Source organism: Aplysia californica, unplaced genomic scaffold, assembly GCF_000002075.1.
Source record: "Aplysia californica isolate F4 #8 unplaced genomic scaffold, AplCal3.0 scaffold00136, whole genome shotgun sequence".
NCBI lineage: Eukaryota > Metazoa > Mollusca > Gastropoda > Aplysiida > Aplysiidae > Aplysia > Aplysia californica.
This window is the reverse complement of record NW_004797406.1, coordinates 528,177-539,556: the sequence shown is the minus strand read 5'-3', so window position 1 is coordinate 539,556 and position 11,380 is coordinate 528,177. Positions and strand designations below refer to the sequence as shown.

The 11,380-nt window shown below is 41.9% G+C and overlaps 1 protein-coding gene across 1 annotated transcript in view; it reads left to right on the top strand.

Moving 5' to 3' along the window:
• Positions 1 to 1,463: 1,463 nt before the first annotated feature.
• The window catches only part of LOC101858776, an 83,383-nt gene continuing 73,466 nt past the window's right edge, over positions 1,464 to 11,380 (top strand). Inside the window, exon 1 of the mRNA XM_005096729.3 lies at positions 1,464 to 4,452. Coding sequence (XP_005096786.1) covers positions 2,628 to 4,452 — 1,825 coding nt within the window. The 5' untranslated portion in view covers positions 1,464 to 2,627. The remainder of the gene's footprint in view (positions 4,453 to 11,380) is intronic.

Here is an 11,380-nt window from a genome sequence, read left to right as displayed (position 1 = left end):
TCTGTCTTTTTTCATTATGGCCTCAATGTGCTCCTCCCTCCTAAAAAACAAACACGCTCAGTTGGGTTGTTTGTTTGTTCTTTTGTATGTTGTTTTTCTTTTGGAGGGGGGAGGGGAGGGGTAGCGTGAGGGGTTGTGGCTATTTTTATGTGGTATTAATTTGGACCTACTTTTTGATGTATTGGATCCTCGACCAGCAGATCGGTATAATAGTGCGGGATAGAAGATGTAGTAAATGTGAAGAAAAGATGGTGCCTTTACAATAAAACTGACAGCTCTGTGGTGTATGAATGGCACTCAGCTCATGTAGTAATTATGCCTTCATTTTACATCTATACACATGTATGTATTATATCTTAAGGCTACATACAGTACAGTAAAGGTTTGAATGGGGCTTCTTGAAGTGGAGATCTAAATAAAAAGACAGCTTTACTCATGACCAAAGTGAAATTTGCTCTTCTTTGGGGTACATCTGCATGTGCTTCGAACGTAATTCAAGGGCCCAGACAATGGTCATCCATCAATATGTTGCCACCACTTGACCTTGCTTTCTTTTCTTTCTTTTTGTTTGTTTTCAAGTGACCTTTACTCTAATTAGCAAAGGCGAATTAATTATTTTGAGTTTTTCAAGGAGCTCACTATAGTTGTTTTTTAAATGGCGTTTTTTTTGGGGGGAGGGGGTGGGGAGTTGGGGTATGCCACTCTGTATGTCTTTATTCAAATACAATAAATGATTAAATAATGACAGTGCCAGAAGACCTCATCTGCAACTCGGAAATCATGTTCGAATTCAAGCATCGCAAAAGGCATAGGAATCTGACCCAGTAAGAGCAGTACTGCCTTCCACGTGGCAACAATACTTGAGTAAACAAATCCAAAAGTCAAAGTGCGGAAACTGCTTATAGCTTTACAATACACATGTATTTCCCTAAAGTGCCAGTACAGTCCTATGCAGGACACCTTTATAGACTTGCTGTCTGTGGAGTGCGTATAGCTATCTTTGGTCTCAATCCATGCGACGGTCTACCTGACTGACCATGGGGTTGAGTACATTACCTTTCTTTTGAAACCTGAGAACAAACACCTCAGCCCACACACCAGGAAAATTTCATACTGTGCTCAGCCATGTAGAATTGTCTCAGAACTTTAAACTTTAAAGAAGTAAAGAATTAAAAATACTTTTTTGGCTTTTTTTTTCTTTCTTGGAAGGAACGAGACTGGGGACAACTTTTAGACCGAAAGTGGCTGTGATGAATCTCAAGCTTCATCAATAAAGTTTGAAAAAGCTCCCCCATTTTATATATTATGTATTGCCACCTGTAGATATCTTCACAGCACAACCAAAACAAAAAACACTCTAACTTTTAATCGCGTAATCGTAGAATCCTGTGATCTCATGAACAAATTACATTTATACATAGGAATCCGCTTTATTTAAATTAAATTAAATTGTAATATGAATTAGGAAGTTGGATTGCGAACATGATCGACTTTTTGCTAAGGGTGCACAAGGGGAAATAACTGTTATCGTCCTGTTAATGACGAAGGGAACCAACAACTTTAATAATTTACTTCGAGAATTTGCGTCTAACTGCACTGACTCCCAAAGTGGTGGCTCCAGGGTTTTTTCCTGTTCTTTTATTTGTCAGAGCTAGGTTTCACATACATTTATTAAGTTCCTCAATATAATTTTGTTTTTGTTTTTCAAGCTTAAAGATTATGATTGAGTAGTTTGTTGGGTTTTTTAAAATCACTATTACTATTATTGGATGATATTTCTGCTCAAAAGTATCGCTCTATTAAAAACAAAATTTCCTAATAATGGAAGTTTCGACAGCACTGATATTTTGGACTAGTGTTGTTTTTAGCCGTCTCGAGTTATTATTTATATTATACTTTATATTATATTTCAGATCTTTATTTTTCCCCTGGAGGGCAGGGGAGGGATAGGCCTAATGGCATCTTTGTTTGAGATGCGACTGTTTTAGAACTATTCAACAGAAGAACAGTCAGGAGCAGAGTAAGAATGAAGAAGAGAGGTTGGGGTGACCGCTTCGTCAAGCCCTATAACGGTCGAGCTTGACTTATAAATTATAATAATATAGCACTCGAGTCCAACTATGTTTAAATCCCCCTCTCTGACGCCTCGGGTCTACACTTCGGCCTTTGCCATTATCTCAGGTCAATCGTAACTCTCCCACAGCAGAGGAAGAAAAGCACTGCCTACTTTCGGAATTTGCTTCAGAACTTCAAAGGCGGCGTCATAAATCGCCGTTATTTTTCCTCCCACTGGAAGTAATGCTTTGTTATTTGCTTGGTTATCAGAGCACAAGTTTCAGAAAGTGAGTTTATATAGTTATTACTCTAAACTTAGATTCCATGCCGTAGATTATTCTAGAAAAGCTTATGTTTGGTATAGAAGAATGTGTTGTTGTTTTGTGACGCGGCATTTTTCGATCTCGTAGTGACGCGGCTTGCACCTGCGCTTGGATTGGAAACACGATTGAGGTATTACTCCGCATGCTTAGTATTGTAGTCATCGAATCGAAAGAGGGGCTGGAGTTTTTTTGACGGGCCGTAGTATTTACGGAATTCAAGTTTATGGTCTGTGAGCCCTCTCGAGGGTTATGGCAGTGCATAGTGGCGGGGGAAGTAAAGATGTGAACTGTTTCAAACAAGGAAATCATCCGCATGGTGTGGACTTAAGTGAAAGTGGTGTTGGTGTTGTGAATGAATCGCAATGGCGTGATGTGAAAATCAATGTTCTGAATTTTAATAGAAATACGTCGGATTTTCCTACAAGTTTTTCTGGTGTGCATCAATCGGGAAGTTATTCGCCGGACTCCGAAAATATCAGGTATAAAGAAACGGTCTTTACTTCTCATACAACTTCGGGACAACAGGATTCTCCCAGTCATCAGGCTCAGGTGAACGGCAAATCTTCCACTTATAATACAGGATCTATTGGTGGTGGTGTCGGTAGTTTCGACAGAGCTGACAAAATGCATAGCGGAGGTGGGCTACACAGTACGGACCAGCGTGCTACTTTCGTGAGCAGTATAAGCGTGAGGGACTCGAAGCCTCCCCCGATCCCCCCGTCCATGCTAGGGAATAATGTTGGCCTGTCTGGAGGAGCTCCTAACCCGGGGTCTTTACACTGGCAAGGTGCGGTCAAGTCTATGTCCCCGATGAACACCGTTTTGCCGCCCTCAGCGGACAGCAGAAATGTGATGATAGGAGGTACCCGGTACCCAGCGCCTAAAGCTGCGCTCATCAATTCTGCAGCACGGGCCGGCTCGTCTCAATCACACCAGATTGCGGTTCAATACCAAACGGTGTATCACCATGGTTCCTCCTCAGCCAACACAAATTCTAACTACTCCAGCCCCCGCTCTAGTGTTGGTAGTGGTGGAGATTCCAAAAGCTCCAGTCCTCGCACAAGCCTCACCAACCCAGCTTATTATGAGCAAAAATTTGGCAGCCCTCGGGCAAGTCTGGTTCTTGCTAGTCCTCGATCAAACTGGAGTACTCCAGGTAGTGTTGATTCAAAGCACTCTAGTCCCAGAGCCAGCCTTGCAGGTCCTTCAGTGGACAAGTTTTCTGGCGTTGTTAATCCAAGAGTTGGCTCTCAGGTCCAGAGAGCAGACTTAGATCAAATGTCTATTTTGTACCCGCAAACGTCACAGGGAATTATAAGCCTTGGTCCCAGGAATGTCCCACTACTCAGTGACAACAGATTTAACGAACCTGCCCCTCCGCACATTTACACAGACCCCAGACAAAGAACTCTGCCGCCACAGACAGCTGTAAGTGTTCACACTTCGTCGTATGCACACAGCGTCAACAACCAGATTCCAAATCAAATCCACAATGGTGGCGTTCATGTACCCGTCATGTCCCAGAATTCATCCGCTGTCTCATCGACAAATCTGTCTCAAGGAAATCCTCATGCTGCTTCTTCATCTGTCGCTCAAAATGCCCCACCTTCGCTCCCTGCTCGTGTCCCTCTCAACAAAGCAGCAGACTCAGATGCGGAGCGAGCAGTGGCTGCTCTCACCCAGCAACTGGAACGGGATATGAGCATCTCTGGAGCAGCAGTGGCCTCTGGAAAGAAACCTTCGGATTATCCATCTTCTCAGCAGGGAGGTGAACTTGAACCTCCTCCACCTTATCATGGTCCGCACGATGTGCAGACATCACTCAAACTCAGCGCTGCCAGTACACAGCAGAAAGCAAATGTTCGCCTTGTGGCACCTGTTCAAGGAATACAGGTTCAGACCGGCTCGACAGCTTCGTCTGACCTGTCAGGCATGTCACCAGGTATGAAACCGGGTTTAGCATTTCAAGTGACACCACCCAAGAATAAAGGTCCGTCAGATGCTGAGCGTAAATTGGCAGCTCTTACACAACAGCTGGAAGATGAAATGGATCATGCAGCTGGGGATTATTTTGGTAAGTTCTTTATTTCTTTATTGTGGTATATGTTGTTGCACTGTGTGGCAGTTCCTTGCTTTATAGTGGGACAAATGAGACGAGTGGGTAGTCTAGAAAAGGAAAGCTTGCTTTTCTTTCCTATTCTTGCTTTATTCTTTCAAAGACTTTTTTTCTCTCTAGGGATCACTTATCAGTATGTTTTTTGTGATTATCTTTCATTGAGAATTCAGAACTTCAAAGGTTAATTTTTTACGTCTGGAGGTTGCCGATTTACTGAGGAATGGAATATCTGTGTTTTTATAGTATAGAAATGAGAATCATCTGTTCAGAAGTGCTCATTTCTTGCCTTTTTCTTTTACATTATTAATTTAAGTAATACTCTGTTTTTATATATATATATATATATCACCGACTTTCAAAGTTTGTTTCAGCTTCACCAAGAAGGTTTCATTCAAAGTATGATTGATGATAAATTGTTCCATGATTGAGTCACATTGAGTAGACCTTTCTTTAGTCACTCTCTTTGATTTGATAGGCTAAATAAACAGGAATTCCCACTCTGTTCAGATAACATACCAGCCTATCCCCGTGGCCTGCTTTATTTTTTTTCCCAAAGGGGTGGGAGTTTCTTTTACAAATGCACTTTAAGAAGGAATTTACACACGCTGGGAACTTCTGTAACGAGCGACCACCCCAACAAACAAAAAGAAGAGACCTAACCCTAACCCTACCCCAAACCCTACCCCTCTGTTCTACTCTGTCTCATAGTGGTCGCTCGTTTCAGAAGCCCTCCCCATGCTGTATTATTTGTCTTGTCAGAGACAGAATTTATGAAATACAATTGATAAAAGGGCAAGGTAAAGTTTTCTAAATTATTACCCCCAAAGATTAGATCAAATGAAAAGATTGTTTGACAAACAGAGAAAAGTACAGCTGCCTAAAAACTGATACCATCATTATTCTGAGATAGTGTAGGCCAGGGGTCACCAAAGTTACAACCTATGGGTTAGATCCTGCCCATGAGGTCAGTTCATCTGGCTCGCCACTGTGCAGGAAAAAAAAATTGGAAGGTCATCTTATTTGTTGTAGCATGCTCGGAACTTGGTCACCAAATTATTTTAATCATTTCATTGAACTCTACAGTGCAAATTATGACTTCAGTATTTTATATTAAATTAATAGACTTCATAGTGATTGAATCGCACTCTTGCTTGGCTTTAATGTGACAAATTCTTTCATTTTCAACACATCAGTATTATATTATCAAATAAAATAGCGTTCTCTCTGTTATTCTCGGCTCACTTTGAAAAAAGTTTGATATCCCTGGCTAAGACACCTAGGATTGTCACACTTGTGTACTAACAACTTTTCAAGTTTTTAAATTCTTACACCTAAATTGTCTAAGAAACAACAGAAGACCACAATCCCCATTTATGTAAGGGCACCTCACTTTATTTTTGATGAAGATATTCATAATCAGCTGATTGGTCTGAGTCATTACATTTTATTTTATTTAAATTCATGTTTTGAGGAGGGGTTAGGATGAGATTGGACTAATTCACAATTGGTAATTGGTGGGTTGTACTTCCTCTGTGGTCCTCCATATATGAAATTGTTAATGTACTATTTTACATTCAGCCATTTTTTTACACGCTTACTGAAACAGTAACTCTATGTAATGTGTACAAAATGGGGCCAGATGTCTCCCTACCTTTGAAGTATTGATTAAATTCTCTGTTATCTACGCATATAGATTCTGAAATGTTTTGGAATTTTCATCCGCCCATGTTTGTTGGCCAAAGTTCACTTCCTAATAATTTATTATTGTTTATGGAGTAGGCCTAATTGCCCAGGAGTGGGTTCAAAGGTGTGACTATAACTTAAATATTACGAGTCTGGAGTTAATAATTACTGCACTTTCAGTGTGGTTTCTGGCTGAAGAGAATATATGGTCTCATAAATCCGGGTATGGTTAAAGTTAAAAAATGCCAAATCTTTTATCCAATAAAGGGACGCCTAGACTATCTCTAACATACCACAATGTCAGTTTGTACTTCTGTAACAAAATGTCAATTCAGCCTGTTTCTTTGTCATTTGGGAAAAAAATAGGTGACTTGAATTTAACAATACATCTTGCATGTGTGCGTGTCATTCTACTTTGCCTGTTTTTGTTTTGGAGACGTGGATATTATATAATATAATTCTGATGTGTCAAGTCTGTGGGACAAGGTTGAGTGTGGAATGCATAACATTCCAGAAGCGCTGATTAAAAAAAAAAAAAGAAGAACAGTGCGCTCAGAACATGACAGATTACTGTTTAATGCTTAATTAAGCTAACATGATGAACACATCTCTGTATGAAATTTAGATAAACTAATTTTGACGCACACATTTTTGGGCTGTTGATAAGTGTAAACGTGTCTGCCAGTCTGAGAAAGTTTTGAATAGGTTTGAGCTTTGCTTATATGCTTTAACGGGAGAGAGTTTGTACACAATCTCTGGCCTTATAATATGTCATCTGTCACCATTGTGATTTTTTTTCATAGTGTCGCTATGGCTAATTTTGAAGTCTTGGGTAAACATTTTTGTCTCTCCCTGTAGAATCGTCCACCACCTCTCCCCACCCCAAGGTGTCCGTTGATTTCTCTCTCTCATCCCCCCCCCCCTCTCTCTTTCTCTCTCTCTCTCTCTCTCTCTCTCTTTCTCTCTCTCTCTCTCTCTCTCTCTCTCTCTCTCTCTCTCTCTTTGGCTTTGGTGTGTATCTGTGTGTGTGAGAGAGGGAGGGTGAATGTGTGTGTGTGTGTGTGTCTTTATTCGATCGGATACTTGGCAACAAATTCCACCTAGGCTCAAATCCATCATTTGAGACATATTATGGATAACTACTGTTTTGTTTTCTGAAACGTGAGAGATTTGTTTTCTTCCGGAGATACGTCATCTACTCTAAGTTGTATCAATGATAGTACATAACAAGATGGGCCACTTCTCTCTTTGAGCCAATTAAAAAAGTGTCCTCAAAATTTGGTGGCGCCCTCTTCACAAAAGCGCACTTTGCGAACAGAGTTACCCTACTTGAGTTTTTAAAAATCAAAGTGAAACTAGCAAGTTTTGGGATAAATTTCGGAAGAACGCTTTTTTAAAATGGTTACGCTGACAAAAAACCTCTTCCGGAGGAAAGGGTGATGGTTTTCTTCGTTTAATTTGACTTTAGAATGAAAGGCGAGAGGTCATTAAAATATAAAAAAAACTAAAACTCCGCACTGAACGTACCCGAACTGCTGATGAACAGCAGTCGATCTGCGCACGCAAGGAGGTGCTATTCCTATTCTTCTTCTGGAAAAACGAAAGAGAGCTTCAAAACAGACTGCAGCGCCATCTGAAGCAAAGAGCATACTTCCTGCGGACACTTTTTTGGCTGAGTGGCCCATCTTGTTATGTATTATCATTGGTTGTATCTAATGAGGTCATAGCTTGCCCTTCTGTGTGTGTGTACGAAGTTGGTGCGCATCGGGGTTTTAAAATGGTCTTTTTAGGATTGTTGGGCGATGGCGTTTATGGAATGTTGTCTTCGTCATATTTCATTTAAAGGTTTGAAAATTATTTATTCGACGTATAATGCAATTAAGTCTTCCCACACGAATGCGGCTTCGAGAGCTAACTTCAACAGTTACTGGCCTTACAGGAATAACGATGAACGCTGACTCAGAATGATGTCACAAAGACGGAGAGAATGCGGCTGGCTATTTTTATTGCGTGTCCCGCCCCCTACCCGGCAGTTATTTTTGTTGTGTGTGTGTTTTTTGTTTTGTGTTTTTCCCCCTCCCTTCTTCGCCCTCGACTCCACGGCCCTTTCTCTCGCCCTCGCATTTGGCCTCGCGTCAACTCCAACCGCGAGCAGGCCCTATCAACCTCTTGGCCACGGCTCGCCTGCTAGCAATGGCAGCATTTCGTTTTCACGACTACAACTACAATAGGGCTGCGTGGCAGCCCGCATGCTGAGAACACACACCACAGCCCACCTTTGAAGGGAACGCTGCTAAAGTTAAAAGAAGAAAAAAAAGAAAAGAAAGAACGAAAGATCAGGCGTACAGGAAGCTTTTAAAATACCAGCGGTTAGAATGGCTCTAAGAGCAAGATAAGGAAAAGGCTGAGCATGCCAGCGAGACAAAATATAACAGTTTACTGGACAAGGCGTCTGTTTTGCTCACGTCCCCTTTGGCCCCCAACCCCCTACCCGTGTGTTTACGTTCACTAGAACAATACGAGTGCTGCTCGTTTCAAATAATTCGTGTGTTTTTCTTGGTTAAGAACGTCAAAATAAGGTCTACGGGGCATGGGCATACGATTATTTTTTTCAACCTGTTGTGTGGGAAAGGGGGGGGGGGGGTGTTGTTGGGTGTTGTTTGCTCTTTTTGCGGATGTGCGGGGGGGGGATTCCTTCTCTCTCTCTCTCTCTCTCTCTCTCTCTCTCTCTCTCTCTCTCTCTCTCTCTCTCTCTCTCTCTTTCTCTCTCTCTCTCTCTCTCTCTTTCTCTCTCTCTCTCTCTCTCTCTCTCTCTCTCTCTCTCTCTCTCTCTCTCTCTCTCTCTCTCTCTCCATCCCTCCCCTCATATTTCTTTTAAAATCATCAGTTATAGATATGTGGATAGAAAGATAGACAGATCTCTTTGTTCGATCTTAACCGCAAACCCATTGTGCAGTGTCATCATGTACGGTATTTTCACACGAATAGATTCTATTTGTATTGTTGGTTCAGAAATGTTTATTTGCGAAATACGTGACCCGTGTATTCTAAATTGGTCCGATATCTAGCCACCCTACTCATGCTGGTTTTTATCGCAATGATTTTTTCCCCATGACTATTGTCTTTAAAATAACTGTGACGTGATATGTTTACAATCCAGACCAAGGAACATAGTGCCCTTTTTTCTGGTGTCTGTCTGTCTGTCTGTCTGTGTACGTGTCTGTCTGTCTGTCTGTCTGTGTACGTGTCTGTCTGTCTGTCTGTCTGAAAGAGAGAGAGAGAGAGAGAGAGAGAGAGAGAGAGGGGGGGGGGGGGGGGGGTAGGGATGCAATGAGGAAGGGAGAGAGAGACATCGCCTGTATGCTCGTGTGTAATTTATGAAATAGGAATTTCGTCCCGACATAACATGTGTGAGAGAGTTGGCATCTAGTGTGTGTGAATGGTAATACATTACTTGTCACCTTTTTCTGTAGGGTTGGGGGGGGGGGGGAGGTTGCAGTTGTCATTTTATAAGCAGCTACGAGAAAAATACCTTTTATGGAGGGTGATTCTGATTTTTTCATCTCATATTCAATGTCTCTAGTCTAAAGCAAGAGATTCTTTCATATATTTTTGAGAAAGATAAGGAATTCTGTAACACAATATGTTTATTTATGTCTGCCTGCTCTTGCAATATGTGGAGTTTGTGTCCACTAAGATCATTAAAGCAACAACTGCAAAAAGAATGTCACATATGTCTTTGTACAACAATCCTTTCTCACAATAATATTGTGTCCAATATCCAATGTTTACCCAAGCAGACAGACCACCGACCACAATTTTCGCCCGTTTTCATCTCCCCCTTCTGATATTTGGATCAAAAGTGTAAGAGGGAGCTATCAAATTCACCGGCGCGCAGCCGTTTCTCGTCAGTTGGGGGTGCGCATTAACCCATTAGGCCTCATAGGTCCGGCCCGTCGCTGTTTGTTTTACAGGTGAGAACGACCGACCGAGACGCCTTTTTGTTTCTTTGATGACAGCAGCTCGTGGCGCGACCCTCGAGACTTCAAAGAGTAGCGCCCCTCGTCGCCGCCTCGGGCCGGATGCAGGAATGCTGTGAGGAGGCCTTAAAAGTGATTTAATGCTCGCGATTGATACCGCAGGGGTGGCTGGCGGGTGGCCCTGTACGTCATATTAATCTAGAAATTAATAATGTCAATGTATAAGATAGGTTGGGTTTTTTTCTGCGTCCAGAATGCTTACCTTTTCCATGTTTAATGGCGTGGTCGTTATTGGTAGAGTGTGTCAAGTCCAACGCCTGCTGTATAGTATAGACATTATACACGAGGCATTAATCAAGTCCAATCGGCCCACCCACGTTACAGTGGATATCTGAACCGTGAACGGTGTGAAATGGTATTCATTTCGTCCTTATACCCCCCCCTCGCCCCAGCACTTTCTTTTTTGTCTTTTGTTGATCTGTCACTCCATCCATTGGCGCTCATATGACCTTAAGCAGTTGCGAGCGCCGTAAAACCCTCTACTATTTAAAAAACAACAACTCGTATTTATTTACCTACCTGTCCATATTATAGCGGCATTTTTCCTTTCTTTATATTCGTGTCGATCTTTTTGTACATCAAATTGTAATTGTACTGATTCTGTCATTCTGTAACATGTATGGGGGTTTTTCTTTTCCATCTTTCACTCCATACTCGATCTATCTGAAGCAAGCTGAAAGGAAGTCCTTTTCTTCTGCTCACCCAAATGCGAATACTTGAAGATGGTTTGGTTTATAATGATGCTAAGGATGATACAAATGGAGGAAGGAAAAGTAAAACGGACTGGGATAGGGAGACATTTTAACTTAAATAACACACATGTCTGTTTGTTAATGCATACCCCTGCCAAAAATAGGCACAGACATAAAAATACAAGGATCAGTCTGAGAAGTGGCACTAGAGGTTGGTAGGCTATGGAGTTAACCACTAGTCCAGTGTGCTAGCAGCCATAGACACGGTCGAGAGCCCTCTGGCGTCCTTTGAACCCCTAGCATTGCAAATGTGACCTGTCCTTACCGACAGCAGGGTCAATATTATTGCATTGACCATTTGGGCCGGTCAGCTCGTCTTGTGTGGCCGCAGTTAGCCTCCTCCTATTAAAAAATGTCCACGAAAAGGGAGGGGGTCGCCGTTTTTTGTCTATTTCTCTTCTCTTTTTTTTT